Here is an 18,372-nt window from a genome sequence, read left to right as displayed (position 1 = left end):
AAAAAAATATTCATAATTTAGTTATGGTAAAAAAAGTACAAAAACCAATCATACATTTTTGCTTCCCATACAAAACTACCAACTAAAGGAATTTTAGATTATGTTGCAAAGTATTGATTTTTATAAACTGTTGATTAATCCAGTTTATTTAAAAATATTTAATGTCTTTAATTTTATCATACAATCTTCAGTTTTTTTCATATAATACAAGCCGTTATTATGTATAGATGAACAATTTTCCCTTTTTTTTAAATTATTTTCAATCAGTTAATATATGAAAATAAGATAAATGATAACAGATTTTTTCTCACGATTAGAATATTTTATATAAAAGACTCTTACGTATTTCAAACGATAACAAAAATAAAGGTAAATGCATCTTAATATATATAATATTAAGCGTAGGTACTTTTTGGTTATTTTTATCAACAAAAATATCAGAGTGATAAAGGCTTTTCCTACAGTTCCATATTTGGTGATAATATCTTATTTAGATAATGACATAACGACTTACTTTGGTTTCCCTCCACCTTCAAAATTGAGATTAATTTTAGCCGTTCCTTCGCCATGTTTGTTTTTCGCCACGGCTCTATATTCGCCTCTGTCCGTATCCTGAACTTCGCTTATTTCTAACTTGGCCATGTGATAGAGAGTCTGATCTTCATCCAAACTCATTCTATATCTGCCTCCTTCTTTTATAAGAGTGCTTTCGTGCCACCTAAAATATATATGAATATAATAAATAATATTTCTATAGAATTTTACAAAAATTATTCTATACACAATCCAACCTTAAATGATATCAAGAAAAATTATAATTATTACAAATATAATATTAGTCTAGTAGTATATTCTAATAGAAAGAAGTATGTTTTAATTGTCTGTTTATTTATGTAAACCTTCTTTTAAATTACAATATATTACTTAAGAATTTTATGGTTGGTAGTTAGTGAATTTAATTCATCAAAGTGGCGTGTCATTCTTTACTATATCATCGCTGTTTCTATTTCATTACATATGCCACAATCTGTTGAGAATGGCCTCTGCAACGAGCCAAAAATTTCGAGGAAAAAAGAAAGAACATCACATGGCAAACATCAAAAACAATAATACATAATATATATATTTTTTACTTTTAAAAATTGATTTTTTCAGAATAAAATACGACGATATTAAAAATATAATGATAATTTTTTTAAATTATTTAAAATATAAGAAAAAAATTACTATTATGTTTATATGTTAATAAGATGGTTTTTATTTGTATTATTCTAATACAGTCTAGAAAAAAGCCATAATGGTGGAATCGAACAATAAATTGGCCTACCGGAAGTATTATAACTTACCACGTGACCGCCGGTTTCGGTTTGCCGACGCATCTACACTCGAAGGATATCTTGGCTCCATCATCAGTCTGCCTGATGACCGGTCTCTCGGTGAAAGTCGGCTTGATGCCGTCTTCAGGTACTGGAGCTTCGTCGCCTGGACGTGGCAATTTCATGGCCGTTAACTAAATATTTACAATCTACTAATTTGCTATGCACTCAACACTGTTCCTAGCTTATTACCTTTTTATGATTTTTCCGGTTTCTTCCCTTATTTTTTCAATTATTTAAAAAAATCGTATGAAAAATTTATTTAAATAACGTTTGGATATAATAATAGTGAAACACAAGAAAACGTTAACTTAACAGATTTTCTATAACTGATGTTTCTTTTTTTCTCCAAATGATACACAAACTTTAATTTAATTCAAAAGGTGAAACAATTCAATACGTAGTACCCAGTGAAAACTATAAAACAATAGTCTCCATAATATATACTATGATGCACCTTGACTATGGCATATAAAATTATTATCCTGGTATAATACAATCGCTGTAAACACTAATACGTACCTTGCTTAGACCACACATAAGGTAGGAATTTATACTATATTTTCAAATCCACAATGATCCATTACTACTTCATTCCTAAGTATAATTATAACACTTAAAACGCTTAGTTATACTACATACTAAAATAATTTTATTACAAGTTGTAAGCACTGAAAATGTAATCATTGATATAGCTATAAATTTACTAGCAGAAAATATATTCATATGAAAAATCTGATTTAAATATATTCTATAAGTTACTTATTGAATATACCTGTTTATGAAAATATTATAATCCTTTAACTATATCCTAGATAAAAAGTATTTATTTAAAACTTGAAATAAGTAAAAAAAAGAAGATAAATGATAAACAGTGCCTTCTTAAATAGTAATTCTGCAGTGATTAAAATAGTAATTTCATAATATATATGCATCTCCAAAACGTATTATTTATATTACTGAATTTATTTGCTATATTATTATTGATTCACAGTTTTAATTACTTAAATATTTGTAAAAAATCTCCGGTAAAATTCGCAGATAATATCGAAAACACTAAGTACCGAAAAAAACACACTGACTTGTGTAACTACATACACTACACTACATAATATCAAAACTATCCCACTATTATAATAATACTAAAATTGGTGTTGAGTGCTACATTTTTCCGAAAATAATTTACCATTTCTAATACAACGCTGCATTTAGATATTAGCTAAACCTTACAATGCTATATATTGCCGAAAGTAAGATATAGAGTTGGGTTTTGTGAATTTCCCGGCGGGAATTCTCGAGAAATTTTTGAGATGTTCCATCCCGTATATCGAGAATTGAAATTTTTAACATTTCGGGATTTCTTTATCATCAAATATTAATTGAAAAAAAAACGATTTTCTATATGAAAAAAGTGGACAGAAAAAACAAACCGTTCAAAGACTGATTGGGGCATTTAACACAATTAAGCCAGCGTCAAATCAGGGAATTTTGTGTCTTAAAATCGTACCTGATTGTCAGACGCAGCGATTGATAGTCTGTGTTTTTTGAAATTCTATTTTAATAAGTAATGTTTTGAATTATTTTTGTTTTCCTACTTCTATTTTGTTTGTCTTCTTACATAAATAAAAAAAAATCATATTTTTTTGGAATTTTCCTGTTTTTACACCGAATTTAGTATTTTTACAGTTTTTTTTAAATATCCAGATTTCTCGAGAATTTTTGAGAATTCTTTTCTGGAAATCCCGAATCTCGAAATTGAGATTTTCTCGGGAAATACCCAACTCTAAGTATATACACCTAATTATTACGTAAACAGTAAAAAATTAACTCTAATGTCAAAATTGTTTTGTTATGTACAAGTTTTCACTAATATGTAAGCGCAGCTTATATTTATTATTTTTTTTGTTGTTATATCATTTTTTCCACTCTGTAATCCATCACCTTATTCAATGAGCCAATCGTACAAAATATAGATAATCATATAACAAATTCGATACTGTTATTAGGATAGAAAATTCTTAATAATTGTTTTTAAGTACTATATTTAAGAGGATCTATCAAATTTATTACATAATTATCTATTTATGATATAATAGTAAATTAATTACAACAAAATAGCACCCCGATTCGAAATATCTAATACAAAAAACATATTTTTCCGAATTTAAAATATTTATTTCGTATATTACATATTATTAAGTGTCTAAAAAAACTTACGAAATGAATTTTTTTTAATCAAATTGATGGCATCTATTAATTTATTAAAACATCAAATAAAATTACGTACTTAATAAAAATAGATAACTAATCTTTAACAACTGTTGAAAATAATATAGATTCTTATTATGGTTTCTTTAACTTGCATTATCCATAATATGTAAGCGAAAGCGATAATGTATGTACAAAAAATGTCAAGAACACAATTTATATTTTGTGTCTTGAATAAAAATCCCTTTTCAGTACAAATTTTATATTTCAACATTGCATAAAAATAATGTGTAAAAAGCTGAAATAAAACAGTTCATTAGACATTCAAAATTGATAAAAATCTTCATGAAAAATATTTTATTCTTGATGTAATAGAATGCTGTATAAATATAATAAATATAAGTACATAAATAATAATATAATATATATTATATACAAACTATAAAACCTGTAATAAAATAGTAAATAATTATTAAATAATAATACATAATTATATTTTATGTTTACCAGGTTCGTATTTTACTGAAAAACCTAGTATGATTTTTTTAAAATTAAACTCTAATCACTATTATAAAAATACAATAAACATAATATTATTAATTATAGAGTAATGAAAGTCCCATAATAAAAATGTAAATACGCCCTCGTACGCAGTACAGTTGCATTGTGGTTTAATCAAAACAACAACACCAAAAAATAATTAAAAAAGCTTAAAAAGTTAATGAAACACGAAACTTCGTATACAATATTTGAGGTTATATATCCTTTTTTTTGGCGGCAACGTGTACAAAATGGCGGCTGGGGCATACGCCTAAGCAGGTCAAGGTTATCTCACACAGCCTTAAGCAGTTTTTGATTTTTTTCAAATTTAAATCAGCCAATTTTATGAGATTTAAAAAAATAGTGTTTAATTGTGACGAAACTAAAATTATTTTGAATGCTGAACAATAAAATAAATGTTGGGGAGGGGATGTTGACATTGACAACAAAAAGTGAGAAGCGATTTTTAAAAAGCGGCAAGCAAAAGCATTGGTTGGGTTTCGACATATTTACTTTTCTTTTTTTTTGATTGGGGTTGTGTATTCATTTATTGCAACCAGTTTACTTTCCCTATATAAATTAATATTTTCCCCCTTTAATTAGGGTTAATAATTAAATAAAACCAGTCGAGATTGTATTATTATTTTTATTATAATTTAGGATTAAGAAGTATGTTTTTGATATCATATAAAAATGATTAACGTGAGCATGATTATGACCAATAAATACACATGTGTCTAAATAGTTTTATTGGTATACCCAATAGAAAAGAATATTTTATTTTGATGATGTATAAAAAAACTGTGTAAATAAAAAAGTAACGAAAAAAGCCGCTTCCAAACTAATACATATTAAATTAAATTAAATTAAATTATTGTTTTGTTCTTTAAGTCAACTGGTTGCTTTGTAAGTAATTTTGAAAGTTATAATATATTACATTTATTGTATTTTATCCATGATTCAAACAAAAAAAATATTTAAAAAAAATTAAATGTATAATTTATAATATTATCATATAAGTATATATATCAAAATATTGTTTAATTAAATAAATATGGTTAGCATATAAAATACGAATAAAATATTTTTCATGTTTCAATTTATCAGAATCAAATTGGCTGCCTGTTTATTTGTAATTTATTTCAAAAAAATATATATACCCGCTTGCGACCAACTTCGTATTGGATGATCAAGGACGTTTGTCTTCAAGGACTACCCAAGGTCAAACGCCGTATGACAAAATTGGGTCAAGGTCGCGTTTTAAAAATACAATTTCAAACCTGTTGACGTCGTTGTTATGCTAAACATTTAATCCCTATTTTGCTCTAATATACGCTCTCTAATTATATTCTAATTTAATTTTTTCTATGCACATAGATTAATTACCCAGTTAGAAATTTCTACATTAAATATAGTACAAAGAAAATGTTATTTACTATGAAAGAAGAAGAAAAGAAAGTTGATATTATACAAGAATTGTAATGTTTGTATAAATAGTGTTTTATGTGTTTTGTATTTATAACTCTCATATAAATGTAATGATAGAACGATTTTTCGAAATAGCTTAACACCCTATATAATATAAGAATTTTAATTGCCAAAAACGCTTTAATTAAAAAAAAAACTGATGTCAAATTCGTTAGCAAAGAAATTAATACATATTTTTATAAATTAAAAAAAAAATACTCTCAAAACTACATAATATTGTGAAGTTATCCAATTATGAGCGGGATTTAAATTTAATACCTATTGATAATTTAACATTTTTTCATAATAAATCTGAATAATCCATACTTATAATAAATAATTTACATTATTTTTTTCGAAAGTTTTGTTTTCTAACCTAATTTTTATATGAAGATAGATTTTTTGTTCATTTTATACTCTTACCAGGAACAGTTTTCATGGGTGACAAAGAGTGGAGGTAGACATACGTGTAGGTACATACTGCACATTTAACTTTGTGAGTCATACTTATATGTTTTCATCGAACTAAGAATACAAATTGCAGATGGTGTTGGTTAGTTTTTAAAATTTAATTAAACCCTGCCTAAGCCAAACAACAATAGATGAAAGATAAGAAATATTCTTATATTATATATAAAATATTTAAAATTATATATGATTCAATGGCAAGCTGACCAATATCATCCGCAATTTGTAATATTATTTCAATAAAAACAAATAAGTATGACTGACAGAGTTTAGTGTGCACTATTTTCGCCATTGGTCTTTAAATATTTTTCTCTCTCATGATTTTATTTTTTTCTTTTAAAAAGGGTATTGATCTATTGAAACGTCTATTTATTTGATTTTCAAAGTTGTGTTCTAATTTAGTTAAAGCTCCTTATTGTTCTGCTGTTGTATTTATAAAATTATTCTAATCTTTTAGTGTCGTATAAAATGTAAACATTTAAAAGTGTGTATTGATTGTTTTCGTGTGTAATGTTTAGAGGAATAGGTTAAAACATAGCTTTGCTCTGCGTCTAACTACATCACAATATAGCAAACAAAAAAACATTACAAATTTATTTAAAAATATGACATAGAATGAAAAACTATTTTATATATTATTATCAAAAAAAAAATGAAAGGAAAGTGTGAGAGTGCAAATGATAATAAAACTATGTGATTGCATTTCCATATACGTAAGATTACAACACAACATAATCTAGTAACACGAAAAGTTATTTCTAACACTTGTGCAAAATATAATAACAATGTAAAACTGTATGAAATCAAAAAAAAATCAAGATCCAAGTCTATTTAAAAAAAATCAAGTCGATTTTTTTCTTCAAGGTCAATCCAAATGTGAGTTCTATTTTAAAGAAAATGAAATCAACACCACTTGTCAACAGGTTAAAAATTCTACATGCAAAAAGGAGTGTCAAAAATAACACACTTTTCAAAAATATATTATACAAGATTTCTTTTTAATTATAGACATCTGAAATCGGGGTGCGCTTATATAACAACTTATTACTAAAACATGATAAAAAATGTAAATTTTATGTGTCCTAATTATAATTATTTTTTAAATATACCAATCAGTGGAAAATGTCAAGTTTTTTTTTATAAATACAAAATAAGATTTTACGGATAAAAATTTTAATATGTACCAAATTTATTACTTACGAATTGTTTAGTGGTTATTATATTTATAATATCATAATATCTTATTATTCCACTAGAATTAATAATATCGTCACCTCAATACTACAACTAGATAACTTGATTTTCACTGTTTTTGAGATTACTATTAAATATCATACAACATTTCCTTTTTAAGAAAACTAGGTAAGTCAAAAGTTAATGGGAACTGTATTAATTTTGTGTTTGAAAATATTAGATAACTTTAAAACCATAAATGCATTAAATAAATAAAATAATATATCTACAGTATTTTTTCAAATAATTGAATATTATGTAATTATTTCAAATTAGACAAGCACAATTTTCCATTTTTATTTTAAATAATAATAATTATAGCCTAGGTTTATGTTAATCAAGTAAAGTTTAAATTTCATTTTCCCAATAATGACCAAATCAGAGTTATCTAGTTGTATTATTGAGGTGACGATATACATCCAATAGTAGGATATTCAATATCTATGTAGTGTGGTGATAGATAGCCAGTAGAAGAATTCTTATATTATTTTTTCGATTAATTTATTATACTGTTTAAATAGGTAAACAATAGTTAAATAATTATTTACTACTATTTCAGATGTTACACCATCCAGCTATATAATAAACGTAATATTAGGTTCTTTTGTATTTAAAAAAATAAGATCATTCAATAATATATATATATATATATATATATATATTTTATAATTAAATCATGGTATATTTCGTTCATGAATTATTGGAATTGAGTATTATTTAGGTACCCAACCCAAAATAAATATTTTTCAATCGACTGATAGTTTTGTGTACTGGAGCATTGTCAACGTGTCATAAATATGCTTATTAGAATTTTTTTTATAAAAATCTTGGACCAAGTCGAGTTTGAACCAATATCTGTCGCATTCCAGGCAATATTTTACCAAATAAACTACCGAGCAATAATTAATTAAATAAAAGTTTTTTATCGGTTTAAAAAAACTTGACACTAACCACTACAGAATATATTTTTATTTAATTCTAAGATTAAGTTTAGACACTTCATCTAAGCTATGCTAGTATTCCAATACTACTGATTTTTATTAAATTATTACGAAAAATAATCTTTTATTTATTTCGGCGAGTTTAACGTAAATTTTATTCAAGCAAATAACACGGTTTTATTTAATATATATATAACACGGTTATCATCGGATAGTTTAATTTATTTTGCAATATTTAAAAAAATATATAAATAATATTTTATACCGTCAGCTTAATGCTTAGTGATTAATGGCTTTGAAATTATCAAAAATGGAAACAAAATTATTAATCATAAATAGTTTCCATTTTTTTTGCTCAATACAATTTTTCTTCCTGTTGATTTTTTATGTATAATTTATTATTAAGTATAATATACTAAGGTATATTTATATATATTTTTTATATATTCAAATACAACAATTCACGATATTTGCCGTTAAACTGACGTTATATAATGTTATTTTAAATAAGCGAAACCGAATTTAAGTATACGCTCAATATATATTTATTGTGGAATACAAAAAAAATATTCATAATTTTTTATACATTAGATTTAAAAAAAAAAAAATAAAAAAAAAATCGAGGATTAATATTAAAAAAAAAAAAACTACTGTGTACAAGTGTCTAGTAAAAATAATATTGATAAAATGTGCAAGTTTCTTACTATCGAAGTTCAGGCTGATAGTAGCGTTGCTTTCCCCTAGTTCGTTTTTTGCAGTCACCCTGTACTTGCCCGCGTCTTCCACTGTCACGTTGTTGATTTCCAGGGACGCGTAGTAAGAGTGACCATCCTTGGACACTGACACCTGAAAGGAATTAAATATTTTTTGAAGATACTATTTAACGTACTACTACTAACTAGGGATTGCAATACCGAATGAAAATATCAATACCGGTTTTAGGTATTTCTTATTGAATACCGGTATTTATTAAATATTAAAAAAACTGGAGTAGGTTCTTATAAATAAATAAAGCTATTAAAATCTTTTTAAAACATTATTTTATAGCAAATACTTACATACCTACATTTATTATGTTGACATTTAAAAATATGTATTGATCATAATTATTGTAGAACAAGTGACTTTTTATAAATAATTTGAATATATCGAGGGTATACTGACAGAAAGCATTAACTCATTAAAACAAGTTCTGAGATAATCGCAAAAAGGACTTTAATTTTTTTTTCAAAGCGTTCTCCCAAGTAGATTTTTTATGATTTAAAAACATTTTTCTACATTATAAAGACTAACTTATATGGCAAACTCAATATACGACATGTTACAAGTCCTGTATTTTGTATACGCAGAACGCATTAGGTCATTATCATGCTTTCTATCAGAATAAAAAAATAACAATATGATTTAATAATGTTTCTATTTTCTCACCATTATATCCTATGCCTTTGTGCGTTTTACCAGGACGTAGAGCGTAAAATTATATACATTTTTTCATTTAAAACAGAAAAACAGCAAAAACTGAGTTAATGCGTTCTACCCTCGATATTGATAATTTTAACTAAAGCCCTCAAAACTTCATCAAGTGCAAATAAGTCCGGCTGCAGGAAAAGCTTCTTAAATTCAACGCTTGTACATCAATAATTTTATTATAGAATAAAATTTAACATTTTGTCACGGATGTTTTCTTTTTCGAATTAATATTATGATAATTCATCGCGACGGTATTTTGGTATTGATAAATACTGGAATACCGATTTTGAAATACCGGTATTGCAATCCCTACTACTAACGTATTATTATGTACGTTCCCACGATGGCTGCGCGGCCTAAGCGTGGGCCTATAGCATCGTGGGTCCCAGGATTGAATCCTGGGTCTAGCAAGTATACATATTGTTTTTCAATTTGTGTACGAGTCAGAATATGGACCTAATAGGTTGAGCAAGTGGCTGACATCCATTTCTCGTAAAAACAAAATCTGTTAATATAAACCTCCACACTGTAGAGGCCCATGTGATCCTATTAGGATCGGACATGGTCGAAAGAAGAAAATTTGACGTAACAAAACATTCAAGAACAATATTACATAATATTATATCAAAACGATTTTAGTTTTTGGACCGCCCCCAATGTTTTATCAACATTCAAGTGGAATTATTTTAAGCATATCATCTAATATTAGTAATTTAAACATATATTTCCTCAAGAATTATGAGTAAACGGAAGAATAGTTTTGTCATTCGATGATTTTGGTCGTCTCATAAGTTTTTTTGACAGTTCGTTTTTACGAAAAATGGTTATTACCTAGATTGATGTCATGGATCTAAAAACGATAACACAATATGTATTTAATAGACGCTGGATTTGAACCCTCAACCCACTGTTTTAGAAATGATTCTGACACTAATTCATCGCGGTTTTTTTATTCAGTAGATCGATATTCGTATAAATCCCATATTTATGTATGCAAGTCCAGTAGAAAATATTTAATTAAATAAGCGCAGATATTCTACACACAAAGGCTGCTATCAGCGGCCTATCGATGATAGTTTATAATATTTATGTATTGAGGTATTATAATAGTTACAATAAGTCAGCCACCTAAGCTGTCAAAACTGTCTATCTCGCTCTAAAAGCACAACCAAAAGAGGTGCTGTTAAAACATATAACTTTTTGACAGTTCAGGCACTTACATATGATAATCTTCCCTCGATAGCAACCGCAGCACATTTACAAAAAATAACTGTTTTTATAGAGACGTCATAACGAAAGAAAAAGTATCAATACCTGATATAAAGTATCGGAGTATCAGTCAAAAAATATTGATACTTTTTTGATATCGTTATGTATTTATGATATTTTGAGAAGAATATTAATGTCCTTAATTGTTCACCCGCCAAATTCAAGGCCAAGCGGTAACAATATGTTACGGTATATAGTCATAGTCCTGGGTCTCGTGTTCAAATGTCGAATCTGACAAATTCACGTGTTGTTTTTTTTATTTTTGTGTTGGGATCCATAGCATGAACCCAATAGATTCAGTGAGTGCCCAACTTTAATTTATCATAAAGATACTTCTATATGAGGTGACTATATTCACATTGATTTATAGAACTAACGCAGTGAACATGTTTATGAATAATTCAAAATTTAAATGTATATGTTTTTATCAAAAATGATATAAAATCGAGCTTCAGCATTATGAAGTGTTGCCATACCAAGATTCCTGTGGATATTACTAATAGCTCAGTGTTGGTACACCTTGTAGGAAATAAATTTAGTTGTTGGTGTACCTTATGTCTGGGTCCAGGGATAACTTGGGCGGCATTATGCCACCAGTTGACGTTCGGAGTTGGATCTGCTTCTATGCGACATTCGAAGATCAGCCTCTTGCCATCGTCTTCCTGCCTGATCGCTGGCTTCTTCGCGAAAGTCGGAGCACTGCCGTCGATTTGCCTGTAAAATTAACAACAAGGTTAATTTTATACATGTTTTATTACTATCTACTTGGGAGCAGATTGGTAAATAATAAAATTCCAAAAAGACTTTATTAAAGTAAATTTCAAGAAATTATTACCAGACTACTAATAAAAAAACTTTGAGATAATTAATTATGTGTTACTTTTGGCGTAATTAAAAAATAACAAGACGTTATATTTACCTCTGTTTTTCCTGGTCGGCAGCTGAAAAATAAATAAAAATAATATGAATATAGATTTTTACATGTTTTTAACGCATGTTACAGTATATGCTTCATAACTTTGCACTCCGGCGCTAGGATGAATAGGTGTAATATACTAGGTGTAATAATACTAGGTGTAATATATTCTAAAAACATTTGTTTTACATATATTATCTATTTATTTATTTATTACTAGATATATTTATACAATTTAATATGATTAGATCTATTTTTATGCGAGGTAATCAAGCAAAGAGGCGTATCAGTGTAGTAAAAAGTGCAGAAAAATGCAAAGTTATAAAACCTATACTTCTACAAATTAACTTTTAACTTAAAATTTAAACTCTCTTAAAGTTATAACCGTGAATCATTTGAGTTTTAATTGTATATTATAATAGCTAGGTACTATGTAATATATACATATATATTTTTTTACCATATCCGATCCTAATAGGATCATTGGGTCTATTCTATACTTATCGACCGCTAAAGTGATAAAATGATAAATATTATCAAACTTAAGGTAGGTTTGTATCAAAATATTAGCACGTATTGTAACAATTACACGAAGCTGGTTTTTATTGTTGCAATAAGTGCTATATTTTAACAGCACCTATCTTGCTGCTGTTAAAATATCGCACTTATTGCAAAAATAAAAACCAACTTCGTGTAATTGTTACAATACGTGCTAATATTTTGATACAAACCTACCCTAAGTTTGATACTATTTATCACTTTAGTGTTCGATAAGTATAGAATAGACCCACAGATGGGCCTCTACAGGGTAGAGGTTTGTATTAACAATTTTGTTTTTTACGAGAAATGGATATATTTATTGTCCACTAGCTCGACCTATTTAGTTCATACTCTGACTTATACACACGTTGAAAAACAATATGTGTACTTACCAGACCCATGATTCTAACCTGGGACCCACAACGCTATATGCCGACGCCATTATAGGTATAGATATTTATTTATCAGTGTGTAATTTATTATAATTAGGTATTATTTAAACATGATGATGTTGGTTCCATATTTATATGTAACTATATCATATTATTTGAATGAGTATTTAACGTAATAGTATAAAGAAATATTTTTCATAATCTCAAATATATATTACAGATATAAAACATGAATATTAACGGAGATATCGTTATTATCTTTATTTATTTTTTATTAATCCATATTTATTTTAAATATAAGAGCTCAGTTAATAGTTCTTTTTACTATATTTAATATTAATTTCAACACTATTATAGTATTTGTGTTTTAATTATAGATTTCAGCTATTTCATTAGTTGACATATATAATAAAAAGTCACCAATTTTTTCTGTACATTCTCTCATTCAAAAATGAACTTTTAATATATGAATAGATACATTTTTTTAATAAATACATAGCAATGGAATCCAAAAGACCAAGATAAATGTAAGAAGCTATATATGGAGACTTTCATTTGTCAATATATCGATCCAGGTATTGATTTAAGTAAATATGTAACTTTGATAATGTTTATGTGATAAATCCATAAATATTCACGACAATAAGCTTAGTTGACATAAATTACTCGGATTATTGAAAACGGACGCAATTATTTTATGTATACATAACAAGATTTCCGACAAATTTCTCGTATAAAAAATCCAGCAAGTATGCCAACTGATATTGAATGCTTAAAAAAATCAAGATATATTATTTTAGTTACGAATACATGATATTCTAATACAAAAATATACTTTATTGACTTAATAAAAACGGCAGTTTTCTTCTTTTGAGATATTTGGACGCCCACTACACATTCCTGGGAAGAAGGAGACAATCAGCTTTCTAGCTCAGGCGATGTAACAAATCTAATTTTAACATTGTCCCAGTAGAAACTGCTTACTGACTTGACAGCTCGGTGAAAATTCTCCTAAGCACGTTAAGTAACGGGAATAGTAATTATTTTGTAAATACTATTTTTTATTACTTGGGTCTTACTATTTTTATTTAGGTTAAATATTCTACGCGAATATCTTAATTCTTAATTATTCTTAGATATTCTATGGTTTCAGTATATTATATGGTATTATTAAATTAGCCTGTCGTTGATAAACGACATAATTTAATAATAATTAATACATATAAAGCTAAACTAAACTAGGTCTCATTATTTGGATGAATCAAAATGAAAAATTACTGATAGATTGTACAATAATACACAGATCTAATTTAGATCCAATCAATATATTTTTAGATAAAATCAGTATTCAAAAATTTACATTAGAAAGCAAGTCAATGTTGTTGAATGGGTACGATTAGATTAGATCAATGAAAACATCTTAATTTATTTATTATCTTTAAAAAAATATATATTTAAGACAATTTGATAGAATGTGTCTAATTTTTTTACCACGTTTTTCTTAGCTCGTATTCTTATTTGTCCGGTGGTTGTTTATCCAGTATAAATCTTTCAATCGATTTTTAACTAACTTCCCGACTATCTAGACATTTGAAACTTTTAGAATATACTCGTATCAAAACACGATGCCAATGCATTCTTTTAATACTTTTAGCCATCTTTAAGTAGAATTGAATTCATTTTCAGTTAATTCTGTTTTGTATGAAAAGTTATTTCGGAAGAAATCCATAATCCAATCCACTATTATTGGTTACTAAGGGGGTGGTCCTGGCAACTAAATTATTCATATATACGTGCGTTACTATGGAAATTAAAATGACATTTCAGTATTCTATATTTGTTTGTTTGTTGCAAAATAGCAAAAAAATGATTTGTTGACAATTGCTTTATTTGTCTTAAATTATTATTAGATATAATTGCCCAGTTTATATGTTTTAACAGAAAATTTAAAAACGTGGTATATAAAAAGTTCTTTTTATCTTGTAATTATTAAACTTAATTTTTTTTGTGACTCAGGTTTCGCCTTTTCCCAGTATTTAGACCGTGTACACAAAAAAAATATGAACAATAACATACTAAAAGGTTAAAACTTGATATTAGAAAACAATCGATAAAAAATCATATACAATTAGATAAAAATTTATTGAGATTTTAAGACAATCTAATGTTACTTATTATTATTTTTGTAGTAAAACAGAAAAACCTCAGAAGAAAATAATTGTACCAGGTACTAAAATTAAAATAATTTAACTTAGTGGAAGATTATTCAGAATAATTATTATGACACATAATAATAAACTGTTTAAAATAGTAGTAATTTATAATTAAAAAAATATGAATTCTTTGTTTTATCAATACTGATATGTAAAGAAATAAATGATTAAGAAATTTCAGTTAATTGGATTTATAAATAACAAGATTTGAAATTGATTAACCAACTTCATGGTAAAATTGAGCAAGAATGTAGACCAGTGGGTCTATTCCATACTTATCTACCGCTAAAGAGATAAATTGATAAATATAATCAAACTTATGGTAGGTTTGTATCCAAGTATTAGCACTTATTGTAACAATTACAATACGTTGGTTGTAATTGCTGCAATAAGTGCTATATTTTAATACCAGCAAGAGAGGTGCTGTTAAAATATAGCATTTATTGCAACAATACAACCAACTATTGTAATTGTTACAATAAGTGCTAATTTTTTTTTTCGACCATGTTCACTCATCATCATCACTTTAGCGGTCGACAAGTATAGAATAGACCCACAGGTTTGGCTGGGTTGAAGAGGTTTTCCCACTAAGGTGTTTTAAGTTTGGTATTTGATTTTCGGGCATCAATCATCAATAAAAACATGTTTCGAACGTTTTTATCATGACAATTCAATTTGAACATTAGAATGTAATAGAGTACATCTAACGATTAATAGCGTAATAATAAAGATTAAAGTATTTTAAAGCTAATTTAAAATAAAGTAGGTAATTGAATAAACTATTTTTTTATTCAACGAATAATTCACAAGATTTGACTACGAAACATTATTTATATTGATTATAAATTATTTTTAAATACATCAGATAAACAAAAAAAAACTTATTTTTAAAAAAAATATGATGTTCGAGTGTATGAACCCGTAACCACTGGATTTGTGCTTTACGAATTAAGCTACGGGCGTCCTACTTAATTACGATGAATTTAACTAGTAGTCTTTATGTGAAATGTTTATCAAATTGCGTTAATGTACGACAATCGGTTATTGTGTTTGTGAAACATAATCTAAGTAGGTAACCTACCTGATATTCAATCTATTTTAACACGCAGTGAACTAGATAGCTGTTATTGAAAAGGCAGATAAATATTTACGCTCTACAGAAAAACTGTAAGAATAAATATGGTGTAGTCTTTATTTTACAAAAATGTTTATATAAAAATAAAGAAATGTTTTTTTAGACAAAGAAATAAATAAAGTAAACGTGCAGAAAATTAATAATTTATCGAAAAAAACGCGTAAATCCATTATCATCTCATAAAAAATTTATACGAAGTGGAAACTATGATCTAAATGTTAATATAAACATAATATCAGGAATTATACTTGAATCTATATTGGCACATTAATGGTGATAATTATTTAATAAATATAATCTTAGGTTATAATATACTCAAAATGGTACATTAGATGATATATATATTATTATATAAATTCATAGACGTTTTCAATACAAGTTTATGCGAATAAAATGATTTTCAAATAAGTATCATTATTTTGATAATTTCGCTTTTATTTGTATCAAAATTATTATTCATGTCATTATGTAATCTATATTATTGGATGATGAACTAGCCAGCTATTGACCAAATTACATTAATATAAAGTTTCATATAAAAACAAAGTTAAATATATAATATAATTTTAAAATTTCTACTTTATTTTATAAAAAATATAATAATATTGTATATTTTAACCTTGTACTAATTAACGTTCGATTGTTTCTACAAAAATACGTTCGGTGAACTAGAATTACAAAAATGCATAAAATCGTAGATTATTAATATAATATAAGTAAATAAAAGTGGAATCAGTACGATATAATTTTCGTTTTATCAGCGCTCGAAATGGAAATTTTTACGAACCGGAGCGCTTGATAACTTTACGAAAATATTAACATAGTTATTTAATTGTATGTGTATTTTATAAAAATAAGTGTGCTCGATTTTTATTATATGGTATATAGAGCTCAAACGGTCAATTTAATATTTCCACGAGACAAAGCGATAATCTTCAGAATTTTATGAACCTGAACGGCGCTCCGGTGCACTCCAGTCCATTTTAAGCCCTGCGTTTTATTAAAATTAATAATACAATGCATTTACAAAATGAATTGACAGAAAATCGTAATTTTTTCCATATAAACTAAACTGAATACAATGATTTTAAAATGTCAAAATTTTAATATATTATGTTTTTATTAGTCTATATTCAATTCAATAAAATAGTTTGAGGTAATATTGTGACATACTCGTGAAATGGACTAGCTTGTTATCGACAAAAACGCATAAATCCATCCACGCCACGCACAAAATAGCTACACCGCAGAATGTTAAGGTTGGGCATCTAAAATTGAATGCTGGCCCTCATCAGTGGGACAGGTAGATATATTCGGAGCAGGTATCCCTACTATTTGGCTGAGTTTGCTTATAAACTAACCGGTGCTTTAGCAACCTAACGATGCCGACGACCGTGTAGAGTGTAGACGTTAATATTCGGGTTACGTAAATAACACGAGACGAAGTGGTTTATATCGCTTTGGCTTACTTCACTTTTGAGAATTCGCCGAGATTTTATATTACCGATCAAAATAATTGATTATCCAGATATTAATAATGAACTGTTGAAAACTGTAGTCGAAACCTTTTCTATTATACTGTTAACAACAACAAATTATCACCTTGCATAAGTTTCAGAACACTCGATGGACACAGGTCACAGATTTTACTTTGATTTAAGCATTTTTGTAATTCTAGTTCACCGAACATATTTTTGTAGAAATAAATCTAGTTCATCGAAATACATATTTCTCTCTTTTTTATTTTGTTAACTGTCAATTATTCATGGTATAAATGCACTGTATTATTAATTTACATTATACGTACTGATTCCACTTTTATTAAATAACTGTACGATAAAATTTGCGTTTTCATAAATTAATAATCTATGATATTATGCATTTTTTACAACGTTTTTATTAGCTCGTATTCTTATTTGTCCAGTGGTTGTTTATCCGGTACAAATCTTGCAATCGATTTTTAACTAATTTCCCGACTAGCTAGACATTTGAAACTTTTAGAATATATCAGAACACGATGCCAATGCATTCTTTTAATACTTTTAGCCATATTTGAGTAGAATTAAATTCATTTTCAGTTAATTCTGTTTTGTATGAAAAGTTATTTCGGAAGAAATCCGTAATCCAATCCACTATTATTGGTTGCTATGGTTGCTTGGTGGTCCTAGCAACTAAATTATTAATATATACGTGCGTTACTAAGT

General features: G+C 26.9%; 1 protein-coding gene across 17 annotated transcripts in view; it reads right to left on the bottom strand.

Moving 5' to 3' along the window:
• The window catches only part of bt (projectin protein bent), a 229,024-nt gene that overhangs the window by 170,060 nt on the left and 40,592 nt on the right, over positions 1 to 18,372 (bottom strand). For 16 of the 17 annotated variants that reach the window (XM_085953753.1, XM_085953755.1, XM_085953760.1 and 13 more), the window contains exons 4-8: positions 11,892 to 11,913; positions 11,524 to 11,686; positions 8,938 to 9,079; positions 1,347 to 1,482; positions 515 to 718 (exon numbers count right to left, since the gene is read on the bottom strand). In XM_085953753.1, coding sequence (XP_085809879.1) covers positions 515 to 718; positions 1,347 to 1,482; positions 8,938 to 9,079; positions 11,524 to 11,686; positions 11,892 to 11,913 — 667 coding nt within the window. The remainder of the gene's footprint in view (positions 1 to 514; positions 719 to 1,346; positions 1,483 to 8,937; positions 9,080 to 11,523; positions 11,687 to 11,891; positions 11,914 to 18,372) is intronic. The other variant, XM_085953769.1, reaches the window with a different exon arrangement.

This window comes from Rhyacophila brunnea, unplaced genomic scaffold (assembly GCF_057557595.1).
Source record: "Rhyacophila brunnea isolate RB1 unplaced genomic scaffold, BYU_Rbru_1.0 scaffold_4, whole genome shotgun sequence".
Classification (NCBI taxonomy): Eukaryota; Metazoa; Arthropoda; class Insecta; order Trichoptera; family Rhyacophilidae; genus Rhyacophila; species Rhyacophila brunnea.
The sequence above is the reverse complement of the archived record's forward strand: the minus strand, read 5'-3'. Positions and strand labels throughout refer to the sequence as shown.